The sequence below is a fragment of the Equus quagga genome, chromosome 1 (genome assembly GCF_021613505.1).
Source record: "Equus quagga isolate Etosha38 chromosome 1, UCLA_HA_Equagga_1.0, whole genome shotgun sequence".
NCBI classification, from domain to species: domain Eukaryota; kingdom Metazoa; phylum Chordata; class Mammalia; order Perissodactyla; family Equidae; genus Equus; species Equus quagga.
The window spans coordinates 95,490,115-95,507,785 of NC_060267.1; the positions used below are offsets into that span (position 1 = coordinate 95,490,115).

General features: G+C 55.5%; 1 protein-coding gene across 1 annotated transcript in view; it reads left to right on the forward strand.

The window, feature by feature from the left end:
- The window catches only part of QSOX2 (quiescin sulfhydryl oxidase 2), a 33,737-nt gene extending 18,966 nt beyond the window's left edge, over positions 1-14,771 (forward strand). The window contains exons 6-12 of the mRNA XM_046674253.1: positions 144-289; positions 1,789-1,923; positions 2,177-2,306; positions 5,082-5,204; positions 6,636-6,786; positions 10,757-10,945; positions 13,744-14,771. Of these exons, the coding sequence (XP_046530209.1) occupies positions 144-289; positions 1,789-1,923; positions 2,177-2,306; positions 5,082-5,204; positions 6,636-6,786; positions 10,757-10,945; positions 13,744-14,291 (1,422 nt within the window). The 3' untranslated portion in view covers positions 14,292-14,771. The remainder of the gene's footprint in view (positions 1-143; positions 290-1,788; positions 1,924-2,176; positions 2,307-5,081; positions 5,205-6,635; positions 6,787-10,756; positions 10,946-13,743) is intronic.
- Positions 14,772-17,671: the final 2,900 nt, after the last annotated feature.

Genomic DNA, 17,671 nt, shown 5'->3' on the forward strand with positions numbered 1-17,671 from the left:
CTGGCTTATAGAGGAGACGATTGCAGGTTTGTTCCAGATGACGGTGTTCTAATTTCTGTAGGCATGCTCCTTTTGTCCTTTTGTGACTGCTATTCCTGAGAACATTGCCATCCATGGAGCGGGTGATGTTACTTCTCGTCCAGGTGATTTTGGACCTGATTCCTTACGAGAACATCGTGGTGAAGAGGGCGCTGAGTGCGGATAAAGCCTTTCTCGACAAACTTGGTGTTCCTTCCGTCCCTTCCTGCTACTTGATTTACCCAAACGGGTCGCACGGATTAGCTAACGTGTAAGTGTAGTTGGGCTCACAGAGCATTTGCGACCCCTGGTGGGATCCGGGAAACCCTTCAGCATGTAGGGCCTCACCTGGGCTGGACGCTGGCCTAGTCTGTTCTTCGGAGCAGCCTGGCGCGCTCCTTCCCTTTCTCCAGAGTGAGAGGCGAGGCCGAGTGGGCTCTGGCTCTAGGCCCCTTGCGTTCTGCTCTCCTTGCTAAGGCCAGCAGACACCGTTTGCCTCTGCACTGGATGCGGACTGAAAAGTACACAGCTTGGGTAAAGGTTGGGAAAAGCGAACAGATGAGAAGGTCAGGGCCTGAAGCCCATGGTGTCCGCCCTGGGCCCACCTGTCTGCCCGGGTGGTCCCACTGCCTGGAGGCCCCATGTGAACTCAGACTGTTTGCTCAGCAGTTCTTGATGAGTCACCATCTGCTGGGAACACAGCAGTGAGAAGACAGACCAGTTTCCTCCCTCCCTGGGCTTCTATTTCAGCTTCTGGAAAGTTTAACTGGGGCACCAAGGGCACCCTGCCCCAAAGCCTCAAACATGTCCCCATTTCTTAGGCACTGTTCTTAAAAGACAGACAGAACTTGAGGGCAGGCCAGGAGGCCTCTGTGGAGCTGGGTCACCTGTGTCACACTCTGCGGCAGAGTTCGTTAGGGCTCTCAAGGCACCTGGGCCAGCACACCACGCCCTCGGGCCTGCAGCAGAGGCAGCCCATGCCAGGCCCACAGCACGGATGGTCCTTGACAGGGCTTCCCTGAGCACGTTGCTGTTTTGTTTTGAAGAAAAATTCTTGTTTTATGTTAAAGTTGTCATCTGTACAACTTCTTAGCACACGATGTTGGTGTCTCCCCAACACCACTGCTGCTTCCTCTCTGGGAGTGAGAATGAGCTCTGGACACTTTCAACGACCCGCGAGCTACACTGGGAGTGTGCAGGAAGGGCCCTTACGTGTCCTCAGAGCGCGCCCCTGCCTCGTTAAGGGGCCATACGGCAGCGCTCTGGGGACCTGACCAGGGCCGTCAGGGTGCCCCCGCCTCTTCCCCCAGCCCCGACTTCCAGATGTCCCACTCAGAGCTGGCAGACTGTGGACGAAGGCTCTTAGGCATGTTCAAATCCACAGTTTGAATAAAGCTGATACTGGCAGAGGCTCAAACCAGCTTTACAAACCATCCTAATGTCCCCTGAGCAAAAATGAATCCTAGTACTTCTTACAGCTGTAACTCAGTGGTTCCTTGTGGGTTTGTCTCACCTTCTCAGGTGGAAGGCCAGCTCCCTGAGCCCTGGACTTTGCTCCTGTCCCGCCCCCCTGCCCACGATACCTGTCATAAATGTCGCAGAATGAATGGGGGACGGTCTGAGTAACTTCCCTAAATCCTGGAGGGAGGGCTCTTCTCAGCCTGGTGACGCAGGTGCCAGGGTGACTTTGTGCCTCGTCCGGACCCCTGCGGAGGTGGCCCGGGACCCTGGAGTGGCTCTGAGCCCCCCTTGCCCTCCCCTTTCTCGTAGCGCGAAGCCTCTCCGGTCATTTTTTTCCTCTTATTTGAAGTCGTTGCCAGATGTGAGGAAAAAATCACTTTCGTTGCCTGAAAAGCCAAGCGAGGAAGAAAATTCTGAAATTGTGGTTTGGAGAGAATTTGACAGGCAAGTATTCCTCTTGGACTGAGCTGCCCCGGGAGGGACGGGGCATCGGGGCACGGATGCAGAGGGCTGCAGGCACGGCTCATGGGCAGGGGCAGATACTTTTGGAAGCCACCACCCAACTCTTGGCCATTCAGGAGTCTTCGATGTTGCCTCGCTGTGGGGAGTGGGGTCCCGCGGGGGTAGAGGCAAAAAGGAGGGTATTTACACGAAGAGAAAGGGGGTTTTCAGCTGACTCCATAACGTTTCATCTTAGGTCGAAACTGTACACGGCAGACCTCGAGTCGGGGCTGCACTACCTGCTGCGTGTAGAGCTGGCCGCGCACAAGGCCCTGGCCGGGGCCGAGCTGAACACGCTCAAGGACTTCGTCACCGTCGCCGCCAAGGTGCGTGGGCTCTGAGCGGGCTGTGGTGCTCTGCTCTGCGGAGCGGCGGCCAGGGAGGTTTGCCCGCCCGCCTGCTGGGAGCTAGCCGACTCGGTCAGGGGATGCGCTCCTCCCCTTGGCAGGGTTGGCCTGTGGGCTCATTCGGCTCAGTTACAAACGCATGCTGGCCGCCTGACCCTGCTCTGAGCCCTGGGATGTGGGGGCACAAAGGTCCCTGCTCGGTGGGGGTAGAGTGGAGCAGAGGCCCGGCATCTGGCACCTGTTGGGAAGGCAGGAGGCGCTGCCGTCCTCAGGGGAGGGCAGGACTGTCCGGGGACAGCACAGGGTTGGAAGCAGTTTGACTCGGCGCGGTGTGATGGGCATGTGCCGATGGCCTGGCTGAGTGTGGGTGGAAGAGAGGCTGCACAGACAGCTCCCTCGGGGTGCAGCGGGTTAGGGAGGGAGGCAGCTGTGGCAGCTGTCGTTGTCACCTGGAGTCTGTTGTGTTGGCCAGGAGCTCGTGAGTGGGCTGGGCTGGCACTTCCACCTTTACGAGCAGAGGGAGAAGGTGGATGGCTCGTGTGCTGGCTAAAGCTTAGAGATGAGAGGCTGTTGGGGTCACATTCCCGCCACGAACTCTTAGCTCCGGGGCTAAAATCCAGGGCTTGTCTTTTTCTTGGCCCAGAATTCTTACGTTGTACAGAGCAGCAGGAAGCAGGAGGCCATCCCTCTTCCCTGGGGACAGACCTGAGCCTTTGTCCTCGTGGCCCCAGTAGGCCCTTCTGCTCTCTGACTTCTGGGATAGCCCAGCCCCTAGGCCTGCCCCGTGCCTGTCGGTCGCAGTAGCCTGGCAACTGGGCCCTTTGCTCCTGCTGCTGGCCACAGGAGAAATATTTCCTTCAGTTGCCTCGCTTATAATGCTGAGACCTGAATGACTTGTTATTTAAAAGATAGGGAAGCTTAATTAAAAGATTTCTCTTGGGGCCGGCCCCATGGCTGAGTGGTTGGGTTTGCGCACTCTACTTTAGTGGCCTGGGGTTTTGCCGGTTCAGATCCTGGGCGTGGACCTGGCACCACTCATCAGGCCATGCTGAGGCGGCGTCCCACATGGCAGAACTAGCAGGACCTACATCTAGAATATACAACTATGTACTGCGGGGCTTTGGGGAGAAGAAGGAAAAAGAAGATTGGCAACAGGTGTTAGCTCAGGCGCCAATCTTTAAAAAGAAAAAAAGAAAAAAGATTTCTCTTGCCAAAAGTAAGGTGCCTGATACAGTCATTCATTTTCAGCATTTTGGATAGTCAGAGTTTACTTCTATAGTATGATTTTTGAAGAAAATGAGGGAGATAGGATTTATGTTTAAAGGAATAATGAGTCGCATAATATATTTCAAATGAAGAGATGAAAATCGTCTAGACAGGTTTTCACCCCTTGTGCCGTCGGAGTTCAGAAATCTCCAGCTGCCCTCATTCCTTTAAGAAAGTGCCCTGCTCATCTGTCCCCAGGCTGCACACGTCGCCAGCTGGGAGTAATTGGGAGCCGTGTGCTCCACGCAGGCTCTCTCTGCTCTACCGTCATCTCAGCTGGGGACGCCGCGGGTTTACCCATGTGCCACAGGGCTCTGTGAGTCTGGATGACTTAGTGATTTTTCCAAAGTTTACCTAAACTTTGAATTAAATGCTGGTAAAAATAAAGTGCTGGGAGGTTGATAAAGGTACTTTGTAGCCTGTGTAGGAAAGAAAAGATGTTACAGGGTTGAAAATGTGATGTTTCTGCTGTTTGTTTTAGCATTCTCATTAGTAAGGTTTTAGCTCAGGTTTTTTTTGTTGTTTTTTTAAAGATTGGCGCCTGAGCTAAAATCTGTTGCCAGTCGTTGTCTCTTTTTTTTTTCTCCTTTCTTCTTATCCCCAAAGCAGCCCGGCACACTGTTGTATACTCTAGTTGTAGGCCCTTTGGGTTGTGCTGTGTGGGACGTCCCCTTAGTGCGGCTTGATGAGCGGTGCTGTGTCTGCGCCCAGCATCCGAACCAGTGAAACCCTGGGCTGCCCAAGTGGAGCGCGCGAACTTAACCTCTCAGCCATGGAGCCAGCCCCAGCTCAGGTTTTTAAGAGCTTTCAGCAGCCTTCATTTTGCACACTTAATAGGCAACACCTAATCGAAGTTCCTTCCAGAAAGTCCACGGTAGCATGGGATCATTGAGCTCGATGCTTGTCCAGGCCTCTGCGGTGCGGCCAGCTGCATGGCTAGCAGAGCATGGAATTCAGCAAGCCAGCAGATTGCACATTTGTGCATAAAGACCTCAGGGGCGTGCACACCTTTTCCAAGTAGTTTCACAGTCAGAGACGGCACAGGCAGGAGGTGGAGGGCGTGAGTCTGTGCGGCCGGCGGGTTAGCATAAATGACCAGGAGGAACATGGAACAATAGGCTGTGAGTTCAGAAAGGACTATAAAGCCCTTGAGAGCATGAGAAAGAGGGCATGCTGTGGCACGTCCTGTCGTTGTGAAGTGGCTGCCTGGCGTGAGGAAGAGTGGCTGTCGGCACGGTGCTGGACGGGTGGGCAAGACGCCGAAGAAAGGCTGGAGGAAGGGGGCTCTGGCTCAGCTTCCTGGAAGGTGTCGGCCGGAAGCCTGGTTCCCCTCTGCGTTCCCCCTACCCCAGTTCTAGGTGAAGGCCCTGGACTGGTGGAGACATTTCCCCCACCAGCCCCACTTGTCGGTGTCAGGGCAGGGCCTGGCCTCTACCCCTGGGACTGCCACGCCCTGAGCGTCTTTAAGTGTGGTCCTTCCTCCCTCAGCTGTTCCCCGGCCGGCCGCCCGTCAGAAGGCTGTTGGAGACGCTGCAGGAATGGCTGGCCAATCTTCCCCTGGACAGGATCCCCTACAATGCCGTCCTCGACCTGGTCAACAACAAAATGCGGGTGAGCCCAGCCCCTCCCAGAGCTCGGGGCATGTTGTTCTCCTGTAACTGACCAGCTGGGGCCCCGATGCCGTGTGTGGGGAGGGGACGCTGTGCGTGCATGTGGACCTGCCAGTGCGGCAGGTACCTTCATGCCTGCAGCCTCGAGGGCCCCCGTTTCCCTCCATGTGACGCCCCAACGATTTTCACTGTCCCCATTTCCATGACGACTTCATATCCACTCCCTCATCCGTCTGTGGTGCTGTCACCATCATGCTGAAGTCTTCAATTTAAGGACAGGTCACCAGAAACATGCTGTGAGCGCTGTCCTATAGAGAAAATGAGAGAAAGACAAGGTTTTCTCAAGCAGTGTAGCACTAGGTCTTTTTTTATTATTTAAATTTTTAGTGAACTCATCTGAATTTTACACCTGAAGTTTTTATTTCACTAAAAAGTGAATAAAAACGACGTGCTCAATACGAAGTGTGGCAGTCCTGCTGGAGCTGCCACAAGGCCGGGTGCTGGGAGGCGAGGGCCTCAGAGCTCCCTTCCTTGGGCTGCCTTGGTGGCCTCTGCGGCCACAGGAGAGCTTAACACCCTTAAGTAAACCCAGGGTCATGCTGTCAGCATGCTGCATGGTTGGCATTCGCCGCGCAGGGGCACGTGGGGCCATTGTCCAGGCTCTCGCCAGCTTTGGTTGCTGTCTGCAGCTGAGGAACAAATGGCGGGGTTTCCTGCCTGGACCTTCCTCCACCGCTCCTCCGAGCCTGAGGTTATCGTGGCATCTTCCCACACAGGACCTGGGACGTGTGACATCTCCCACGTGCGAGCGTGTGGCCTGGGCTCCGAGCGGGGGAAGGGGGCTGGGACAGAGCACTTCAGACTCAACTGCCAATAACCCTGTGCCGGTCAGCCTGCCAGGGGCCCGGGGCGGCTGGGACAGCCTGTCACTGTGCTCGGGACCCGCTTGGTTGGGGCGTGTGTCTCCTGAGCCCTTAGGACCCTGTCAGGCCCTCAGTTTGCTGATAATACGGTGAATATCCTTGCTCGTTCTGGCCAAGAACTGTTGGGGAATTGAACTTTTTACATTTTTATTTCTATTTTATTAATCTTCTCCTATGAATTTCATTATAACTGATTCTAATTTAAGAGAAAAGGTGGATGTTCTTCTGCTTCCTAGTGCTAATTTATCAAGACACAGATAAACTCTTCCTTTCTCCCCAAAGGCTGGAAAGAACAGGCCACATCCCACATTCTGAGAATGTCTATAGTGAAGTAAATCTTTTCTTCTCGTTGGTTTGGTATTGAGTTTAAATTTACATGTGGTCAGTTGTACGGTTAGGAATTTTGATAAATGTATGCCCTGTGTAACCGCCACCCAATCGAGAGAGGACCTTCACCAACTGTTTTTAATTTTAACAATTACCTCTTATTTTCTCTTCTTTTTTTTCAGATTTCTGGAATATTCCTTACCAGTCACATCAAGTGGGTTGGATGTCAGGGGAGCCGACCAGAGTTGCGGGGTTACACGTGTTCGCTCTGGAAGCTGTTCCACACGCTGACTGTGGAGGCTGCGGCCCACCCGGAGGCACTGGACGACACAGGTACCGTCCTGCGTTAGTCCTATGACCTATTCCACGCGGAGCTGCTGGGGGCTGTCGGGAGCACACGTGCAGACTTGGTTTGCTGTGTGTAAGGCAGCACGTCACAAGGGACGCCCCTGGGGTCCCATGCTGAGGAGGCTGGAGGGGAGCATCTTTTCAGGACTCGGCCTGTCCCTGCACGGGCTCTGGATGCTGGGGCGTGAGTGCCCGCCTCTTTAACTCGCAAGCCTGTGCTCAACTGGTCTGCAGGAAATGAATCATAGAGAAGAATGAGGGGACACGGCTAAGAATTCCTCTGTGGTGTAGACATCTCTTTTTTTGCTTTAAAAAATATGGGAAGGGCCAGCCCTGCTGGCCTAGTGGTTAAGTTTGGCATGCTCTGCTTCAGTGGCCCAGCTTTGGTTCCTGGGCATGGACCTAGCACCACTCATCTGTCAGTAGCAGTACTGTGGCGGCGGCTCACATACAAAAAGAGGAAGACTGGCAACAGATGTTAGCTCAGGGCAAATCTTCCTCAGCAGAAAAAAAAATAACTGAAACATATTTGGAGAGGTGTATTAGTTATCTGTTGTTGTATAGCAAATTACCCTAAAACTTAGCAGCTTAAAGCAATGCACATTTATTATCTCACAGTGTCCGTGGGTCAGGAACTCAGATGTGGCTTAACCAGGATCTTCTGCTTCAGGTCTCTGACCACCTCAGACAAGGTGTTGGCCAGGGCTGGGGCCTCCTCTGAAGACCCGCCCATGCTCACTCTCGAGGCAGTGACTGGATTCAGGTCCTTGCTGGGGGGAGGCACTCTCAGTGCCTCACCCTGTGGCCTCTCCGTAGGCAGCTCACACCACAGCAGCTGGCTCCACCCGAGCAAGCCAATGAGAGGGCATGCTTCTTGGGGTGATAACCAATGTCAGAAGTGAGCCAAGCCTGCTCACAGAGGGAGGGGGACCACGGGGCCATCTCAGGCTGCCTGCCACAAGAGGTGAGAAACTGTAGAACTTCAAGTTGGGTTTAATAATTTCAGGTATCAGGCCAGTCCTGTGGCCTAGTGGTTGAGTTTGGTCCACTCCGCTTCAGCAGCCCAGGTTCAGATTCCAGGTGCAGACCTATACCACTAGGTGGCCATGCTGTGGCAGTAACCCACATACAAAATCGAGGAAGATTGGCAGAGATGTTAGCTCAGGGCGAATCTTCCTCACCAAAAAAATAAACAGAGAAAAGTAATGTCAATTATCAGACCATAGCGCAGTCAGAATTATCTCATTTTATATCCTACATGAGACGTAAAACTGTGTTGGATTTGTATCTACTTTGGCCTTGTTGGATCTGTGCTCCAGTGGGAGCAGGCCCCTGGCAGCCTCGGGAAGAACAGCTTATCTTTTACTTGTTTTTTACTCATTCGGCTTCACTAATGTTTGTATTAAATTGAAATTAGAGTCTCTTGACTCATACATTCCAATATTCTTTCCAGTACAATTGTACAATTCCAGTACAATATTCTTTCCAGTAAAATTCTCTTATACTTCTCTTTTGCGGCATAACAAACTACCCCAAATGCTGTGGCTTAGAACACCCCCTCTGACCTGCTCGTGGGCCTGAGGCTCAGCGGCTGGGCCGGCTCGGCGGGGCGGATCTGCTGTCTGCCCCATGAGGCTTGCTTAGGTGGCAGCAGCTGATCAGTCTAGACTCCACGGGCCGGCCCGCTCCCCCAGGGTGACACTGTGTTCAGGAAGGACCTCTTGAGCCCCTGGCAAGGGGCACGTGCCATCACCCCCGCTGCTCCTGCTGGCCCTGTAGTCTCGTCCAGCCCACGGTCTCAGTGGGGAACTAGACTGCCCCGTCCCTGGGAGAAGCAGCAAAGCCACACGCCAAAGAGGTGTGTGGCTGTCTTGGGACATCTTCCCCCCCCCGCCGGCGCTGCTCAGGGTGACCTTGGCTTTCTACTCAGGGGTCCTGTAGGGGAGGGGGCCTTTGACCCAAAGGTTGTTTTTGAATCACAGAAAAAAGGGCAGCGTGTTTTTCAGGAGAAACCTCCCAAACAGAGAGCAAAACCAGGACATCGACACTGCCCGATCTGATGATCTGACAAAAACCCGACCGTTGGAACGTGCTTCTGAAACACGAGTGGGTGAGGGAACCTCAGCTCCAGGAGGAGTTCTGCTGAGGAGTGGGCCAGCGCTTGGAGGGCAGCGTGGTGGCAGCTGGGGAGGGAGGTCGTCCCCAGGGTGTTCTGTGACATGTGACAGAGCTGAGGCCAGCCCGTGAGGTCGTAGTGGCAGCAGGATGACAGAGCACGTGGTCCGATCTTCGGCCTTCTCTCCCTGTGTCGGCGGAAACTGAAGCCATGTGCGAGGAGGCCGTCTAATGCCGAAGAACTGGGTCAGGCCGAGGCTGCGGATTATGTCTTGGAAGGGTTTTCCTCTCCTTACTGCATGTTAAACCCCATCGACTAAAAAGCTTGCCGCGTCCCCTAATCCCCCCCAGGTAGACGTTTATGGTTCTTGTCCACTTTAAAGATTAGGCGGCCCTGAGTGTGAGTGGTTTGGTGGGGAAAGAGAAAAGGAGGATTACCCAGTGATGCGCGGCAGCTGTCGGCCGAAGATCTGCCGGCTGGCGAGGGAGCAGACGAGCCGGGCGAGGGGCCGGGGCGGCCCGCAGCGTGTGCTTAGGCCGTGCGTGCCGGCTCACCCTGGGTGCCCCTGGCTGCCGTTGGACACACTCAGAGCCAAGGAGATGTTGGAGGGGCACTCAGTCTGGGCCTTCCGTGCGGGAAGTGGACGAGGACGCCAAGGTTAATGACGGACGCGGGAAGTGCCCCCGGGCCCTGGCTCTGGGCCTGCGGAGAGGTGTTGCCCTCACCCGGAGAACCCCGAGATGCTGGGGGCCGTGCCGTGTGTGAGGCAAGATCACTCCAGGAGGCTCGCTGTTGGTCAAGGCGTATTCAGTCTCAAAAGCGCGTCTCCTTTTTTCCAGTTATCTTGCTGTGTTTCTTTCAATGCCAACATTTAGTTTGTTTCCATCTCACGTCTCTCATCTGCACGCTGGTCCTCATATTAGTCGTCTGAGAGGGGCACTGGGTCCTCCTGTTTGTGTGACACTGGTGCTTCCCTCTGCTGTCAGGGGTGGCTTTCCTGAAACACTGGTGCGATTCCGTCAGAGCATCTTTTCTCCAGCTCCCACGGCCCCTTAGCACTTGTCTACGTGCAGGGGTGGACACTGTCTGGCTGGTGGATGCTGGAGGTTTCCTCACACAGAGAGCTTTAGCCTTTTTATAGAAGCGCACAGGCTGCACCTGGCAGCTGACCAGTCCGTGACTGTCGCTGCCCCCCTGCCGCCCCCTCTCATAGACGACCATCCAAAGTGTGGGGCAAGCCCAGAGGCACTTCCTAAGGCCAAGTTCCCACTTAGGCTTGTGTTTTGCAAGGATTTCAGAGCAAAACAGCTACAAATTTAGAATGAGTAGCTGCCATTGCCCCACACCAGCCTTTGGGGGTTGCTTGTAAGGCCAGAGGAACTGCATACAGGAGGCAGACCCCAAGGCCAAACCATGGCTTTGGTGGTGAGGCCGAAGATGAGAGGCGGAAGGCTGGCAAGGGTGCCATGCATCCCTCTGAGGGCCCCTCGGAGTCATGGCGTCTCAGCGCCCGTGACTCGTTTCCTGGGTATCAGTGCACATCCTGGGGTGTGTCCCACAGCTAGACACAGACGACGGGCCCACATTCCAAGGTGTGCACATTCAGTGTGGCGTTGCAAGAGTGAGTGGGCGGGCACCTTCTGCCCGCAGTAGGCGCTGGGGAGGTGCTGGTTCCGTCCTGCATCCCTGTGCAGACATGCAGGGCTGTTCCGTGTCTGGCCGCTCACCCCCTTCCTGGCTCCCCATGCTTACCCAAGCCCTGTGCTTCTAGTGGAAACAGCCTCACCCCTTCTGGTGACTGTCATTCCGAGGCACCACAGCCGTCTGTTCCCTCGGCAGGTTTTGAAGGCGACCCCCAGGCAGTGCTGCAGACCATCCGGAGGTACGTCCACACCTTCTTTGGCTGTAAGGAGTGTGGTGAGCATTTTGAGGAAATGGCTAAAGAATCCATGGATTCCGTGAAAACACCCGACCAAGCAGTTCTCTGGCTTTGGAAGAAACACAACCAAGTGAACAATCGCCTGGCAGGTGAGAAGCCATGCCGCAGTGGCCTGAGCCTGGGCAAGAGGGGCCAGTGTGGGCGGGGGAGGCAGCATGGGCCCATGGCCCGCCAGCCCGTCAGCGTGTCCTGGGGGCAGTGGGGACAGCGCAAATGCACGCACGGCGGTGGCGCCTGAGCTTGGGAGCCCTGTGGCCTGCCCGCTGTGTGCCAGCCTTCCCGACCGTGCCCAGCACACAGCCAGATGTCTGCCTGGTCAGACTCTGTTTCATGGGGACCTTGGCCAGGGAGCTGCTGTAGACGACAGCCGTTCCTGGGCTGCAGTGTCCCTGGATTTCCAGATTGTTCCCTCCCCTCAGGGCTCCTGGGCTGCGTGGAAATTTGTGTGCATCCTTTGCTCCCTCATACCCTCTGGTGGCCCCCTAGGCCTGAGTAAATTGGATACTGGAAAACTAAAATATAATTAATTTTCAGTAAGGAATTTTAGTGTCATTAAAATCTGCTCTCAGATGATAAACCAAACCCCTCAAAGTGGTTTTGTTTAAAAAACTAAATAGGGCGCATATATTTTCTCAGGGTTAAGTAATTCAAACTGTTCCTAAATCAGTGGCAGATTAAAATTAGGCTTAAAATAATTCCACTGAGAAATAAATCTTAATAGAGATGAATAGAAAATGCCACTAAACTATTGGTTTTTATTTAATCTACTGTATTATAAAAACACATCACCGCTGTGGCACTAAAGGAGATTGGTTTTTCTTCGCACGAGAGCCGGCTGCTGCCTTGGGTCACGTGCCAGCGGCACCTTTTCTGTTTGCCTGCACTTGTCCATCACCATGGCTTGGCTTAAGGTGATGGTGTGAGCGACCCAGACGCTTCCCCACCTCCCAGCATCCGGCCTCTCCCCCCCGCCCCACCTCCCTCACTCCTGACACAGTCCATCCGGCTGTCCCCGTGGCGCTCGGCTCCAAAGCAGCTGGATGAGACTCCTGCCATGCTGGTCCCTGTCCGGTGCCCCTGGGTGCCCCTGGCCCTGGCCTGCTCTGGCCCTGCCTGGTAATGCTGCAGCCCGTGGAATTGTGTCACTCCTTAGATTTTGTCTGTCCCCCAGTCCCACCCCCAGCCTCTGGACTGAGACCCAGCTCCTTAGAGGCCCCCGAGACCTGACCTGGACCCCTGTCCAGTGTTAGCTCCTGATTCTGCGCCCCTCATCCATCCTAGTATGAGAATATCTGAATCTCCCACTGGACGCACACCCAGAGGGCAGTGCCAGGCCGTGGTAGTCTGCATCGCTCTCCCGGCTCCATGCGCAGCACGTGGCCTGTACTAAGCAGAGCGGGATAGATACTCAGTCATGAACGGGCCACAGCAGAGTGTCTCCGCTGCTTTCAGGCACATCGGGAGGCCCACAGATAAAGGACTTCATTTTTGCTTACTTCCAGAAGCACTTTAAGGGTGGCAAGGTGTCCCCAATCAGATCGGGGAGCTCTGGGAGCTGAGAAGCACCATATGCTGCTCTACAGCTGGGCCTGTGTGGTCCTTGTGTCCTTGGCAGACACACTGAGCTGGGTGGTCGAGGGGCTTGTCACTGCATCACTGGGGAAAAGCTGGAACGCAAAAACGCAAGCCGTGGGTGCAAAGTGGCATTAGGGCCCTGCCCCCCGAAGCCCTGCACATGGATGGGGGCCAGTTGCAATTGCCCCGACTGAGCCGGGCGCCCCGGGGCAGCGCTCCATCAACACGGCTGGCTCCAGGGAGTGAGCGATTGCGTGGGGCGAGGAGAGGGTGCACCATGGCCTCATGTGTGGCCGAGGGCAGTGGTAAGTGAACTGCCTTTGTGAAGGGTCGCTGAGCAGCAGGTATCAAAAACCTTGAAGATGTGGAAACTTTTTGAATCAAATTCCACTTCTAGAAGTCATCAGGCTAGTGGGCAAAGGTGATGTCCATTGCAGAGCTGTGCGCCTGGCCGTCCAGGGGACTGATCACACAGACAGCAGGAACCATGGAGGGTGCCGTACAGTTATCAGAAATACTGAGGCAGGTCTGTGTTATTACTGGCTGAAGAGCAAGTCCAGTTAAACCTGCATGTGGGCTGTGGTTCCGTTTTGTTAAAAGAGATGCGCTCACATTTGCACACTCAGGAGGGGTTGGGGAGGTGCCACCTCTGGGAGAGCGTGGGAAGCCGGCTGTCCCATACTTTTTTGTCCTCTTTGCCATTCCTAAAGGGACAGGTCTCACTCCCAGAATATTCCTTAGAGATCCTTAAAGGATATTTAAGGTCTAGAAGGGGCCAACAATAGCCACGTGTACCTGAAGTGCTGTGGCAACAGCTGGACAGCGAGTGTCCAAGGGCAGGTGCTCCTGGGGGCTGTGTGTGGGCTGTGGGCCTCAGGTGCACCTTAATGGGGGGCTCACTAAGCAGGGGCCTCAGGGGAAAGGCGCAGAGGTGAGAACCTGGCTCGGCCCATTTTGGAAGCAAAGTAACTGGGTGGATTGGAGCAGGCTTTGGCCAGGTGAGTGGCGGTGTCCGAGTGTGCACACTTCCTTTGCTGTGGCACAGGAACCCGCCACAGGTGGAAGGAAAGACACGACGTTTATGTGGTGGGCTGTAGGGAAAAGGGCTGGCAGCTGTGTAGGAAAGGTGGGAGTGAGGGGAGCAGGGCGTCGTCTGGACCCCGTGGGAGGTCACAGTTGGGGGGTGGAGGGGACAGGTGGTAGGCAGGCAGGAAACTGGTAGGAGCCATGCGGGCGCTGCAGTGCGTCCACCCTGGGTGGGCTGTGGGGTCACTGAAAGGCCTCTTCGTGTTACTCTCCCTCTTCCTCCCAGGCCATCTGAGTGAGGATCCCAAGTTTCCTAAGGTTCCTTGGCCCACTCCGGACCTCTGCCCGGCCTGCCACGAGGAGATTAAGGGCCTGGACAGCTGGAACGAAGGCCAGGTGCTCCTGTTCTTGAAGGGGCACTATGGCAGCAGCAACCTGGTAGACACCTACTCCGCGGACCTGGGAGACGCCAGTGAAGGAGGCGCCCCCGCCGAGGGCCAGGATGGGGAGAGGGGCCGCGATCCCCCAGAGAAGCCTCGTGGAGCCCAAGGTGCCGAGAGTCTCCGTCCGCCCAGCGTGCTGCCTCCCAGACCTCGCCGGTTAGAGGGCTCGCACCGAGCGCTCAGCCTGAAACTCGAGAGTCTGAGAGGGGCCGTGGGCCGCAGGGAGGTGGGGGCGGCCGCGCCCTTTCTCGGGATGGGCTTCTCCAGCCTGGACATGAGCCTCTGCGTCGTGCTCTACGTGGCCTCGTCCCTGTTTCTGATGGTGATGTACTTTTTCTTCCGAGTGCGGTCCAAGCGGTGGAAAGTCAGGCATCGCCACCCGTCCGTGTAGAGCTGGCAAGACCACAGAAGCGCCTCCGGGAAACAGCCCCCACCCTGCCGCCCGTGGCTTTACTCCTCAAGGCCAGGGGTTCTATAAACACGGTGGACCTGGGGTGGGTCACAGCATGTGGCACCTTCAGCTTCAAGTCCTCCTTTTACAAACACTCTCCCCGCACGGGGCGAGCCGGTGTGTGTGCTGGGGCTGTTGCATTCCTGGTGCACCCAGTGGACGCTTTTCACAGATCTTACAGCAGAAAGACTTCTATATTTTTATTCTTCTAGGTTTAAAAGCAGGAGTGGGGAGTCCAGGCCAAATGAACAGAATTCTTTCCCACCCGCTTTCATCTTGAGTTTACTAGACTGCACGTCTTGCTCTGCAAGGCCTTGTTCTGGGATTTGGAGAAGAACCAAGCCCTTCCCCCCAGGAGGCCACTGGGCGATTCACACGGCTGCAGACCCAGCGCAGGGCTGGAGCAGAAACCGGAGCAGACGCCACTGCCCCCCCCCCCCCCCCCCCCCCCCCCCCCCCCACTGCTCCTCCAGCCAGTCTGGTTCTCAGTGGGTCGCGTGTGTGCTGCTCGGCTGCTTGGTTGTTTCTGCTGAAGCTCGAGGCCGTCGGAGCTGAGCAGGGGAGGCATCGGGGTCCCCGTGCCTTGCAGGCCTCTCTCTCCAGACGCGGAGGTGGAGTGTGAAGGGGAAGGAGGAGCCGATGCGTTTGTGGCTTTGCTGCATTTCGAGAATAACTCCAGAGGCCTTGTGGAGTAGACGTGGTGCTTGGAAGGGACGGGCAGTGGCACCCTTTGTTTGTAGGTCTGGTGACAAGAGAGAGAAGTGAACAAGGGCCACCGCCATCTTCCTGTCCTCAGAGGCCTGCTGTGCACCTGAGATCGGAGCTCATCCTGCAAGGGGTGGAGGGTGGTCTCTTCTTTTGGAGGCGGAGTCCCCAGGGGGCTCTCTACAGGACCCCTTCGTCCAGCACCTGCAGGTCCCGACCTCTAGTGGAACAGAGTGAAGAACCAGGGCTCTGAGCCGGTAAAGCCTGGAGGGGTGCCCGGTGGTCTCACTGGCGCCTTTAAGGCCAAACTTCATTTGCCTAAAGCTGTTTTACGGAGGCTCCTGGCACAGGGCCCCGGACCTCCAGGCTTTGGTGATGAAGTTTTTACCATTTAATGATTTCAACACATTATTTCTAAAACCCAAAACATTTAGAGGTACGTTTGCCTCTGAAGATGTAAGCAAAACAAAACAAGGGGTGCCTGGGACCCTTTCCGTGAGCTCCTTCACGGCCGTCCTTTGTCGCACAGGCTCAGGTGTGCATGTGTCGCGTGTGTCACTGTGATGGTTGTAAGTGGTCTCTTCCGCTTTGCCCATCTTACACTTGTGTGTTTACTAACCGCAGTTGATCGTGTGGGGTATTTCTAAGACCACTGTGATATTATTGCAGCTGGGGAAACGCACAGCTGATCTCCTGAACAGCTGGCACCGGCACCTTCTTGGGGAGCAGGTGGGAGCCTGCTGGGCGGCGTGGTCTGCGGCCTCCAGCCAGGAAACCACCCCAGCTGCTGCCTCACTGCTCTGCCCCAAGAGGGGACGTTTCTTCCTGTTTGACACTTTTTTAACCCCCAGGAGCCTCTGTGTTTTAAAACCCATGAGCCTGTCCTCGTAGCTAGCTGCAGGCCTAGGTTATTGAAGACAGGATATCGTTTCCTTTCAACTTGAAAACTGAGCAGATTTACACACAGAATCCAAAGGGAAATACGGAGAACCGTTAACTAAACTGCTGTCTGCTTTGCATCGAATGTCTTTTCTCCCCTAAAGTAAGTTTCTCTCAGTGGTGTGAACCGGACGGTGTGTCGGACGCCATTGTGAGTGGTGACCCTTCCCGGGCCCCTGGGGAAGGCAGTGTCGGCTTGCAGGGTTCCTCGCGGTGCTGCCAAGGGAGGGTCACCACTGTTTGAGGGACCAGTTTACCTCTCCGGAGGGGCAGGCTTCTCAGCAGACCACGAGCCGTCAGGGAGGGGTGTGCCAAGGTGGCCGCAGGAGGTGTGTCTCATGTGCAGGTGTGAGCAGTTTTGCACACCTCCCGTGGCCTGCTCAGTAGTGGACTCTCCCTTTAGGCGAGGTTTAAGATCTGTTTTCTAAAGTTGTAAGTAGTGAGACTAATGAATAAATAGTTCGGTAATTTAAATGTGTATTTATTTTTAACGGAAGGATTTTGATTAAAAAGAAGCTAATTGACATGGTAACGTCAGTGAAATTTCTTACCTGCAAGGAAAGTGAACATTTTGTATTTAAGTAAACTATAATGTACACATTTTAAAAATAAAGAAATCTGACATTTGAAAAAATTGTGGTGCTCTTGATGTGGGAACTAGCTCCCCAGCGGTGGTCCAGGCATCGGGGTGGGGCTGCAGACGGGGGCTTCTTTCCCTTGTAGAGTTTATGGACTGGACACCTGAAGTTTTAGAATTTCTTGTATTAAACCGAGGCTTTCTGGAGATGACCCAGGGCTCAGATGGAAGGTGAAAGATGGGAAATGGATTACAGATTAGCTTCTGGGGGCTGATGTGGATGAGAGCCGGTGCCAGGACAGCGCCCTTCATTTCCGAGAGCGCTTAATGGACCGAGAGTGGTGACGGGTGCACAGGAACTGCACTGGAGGCGCCCTGTGAAAGGGGACCTCTGAGGACCCCCAGGTGAAGAGAGCGCCGGCCCACCCAGTTCGGGACAGCCGCTTTCCTAGGCTGCCCGGCTGCCCTGGCCTGAGCGCCCCGGCGTCGCTGTCCGCCTTTGCCCTGACAGCTGTTTGCGGCTCACATTCTGAACTCTGGATTTCTTCTCCTGCCGCCCCCTCCCCCACACACACCTTTTGTTCTGTGGTGGGAAGGTCTCTAGTAGTTGGGTATGTGGTTTCTGTGGATTCACCTTCGCAGCTGGGCTGTGCCAAGGCTGATAGGTTACCCCCTCCCTGGCTTTGCCCGGGCCCCTCCCTCAGGGCAGCCCCTGGTCTGCCACCCCAGCAGGGCACTGAGTGACCAGTGGGTAACCCGCCCACCAGCCCGGGTCTGTGTGTGGTAGTGGTATTCGTGTAGACCCCCCATCCCGTAACCCATTACAGGCTCAGGGTCTTGGAGCTCACGGCCCTTGAGTCCTTCTGAGTAGTTTCTGTTGGGGATGCCCCAGGTGCCCTTCCTCCTGGCTGCCCTGGGGGCTGGGGGTGGGGCTGTGGCCTGAGATCTGGGGGAGGTTGAGTATTGGGGAGGTTGAGTGCAGAAAGTTCCCCTGGCCAGCAGCAACAGTTGAATGCCTCGGAACTGCACCTGAAGCCAAGGCCTCGGTGGGGACCTGGGTTGAAGGCCAGTGGGGCCAGAGGGGCTGCCCTGGGCCCGT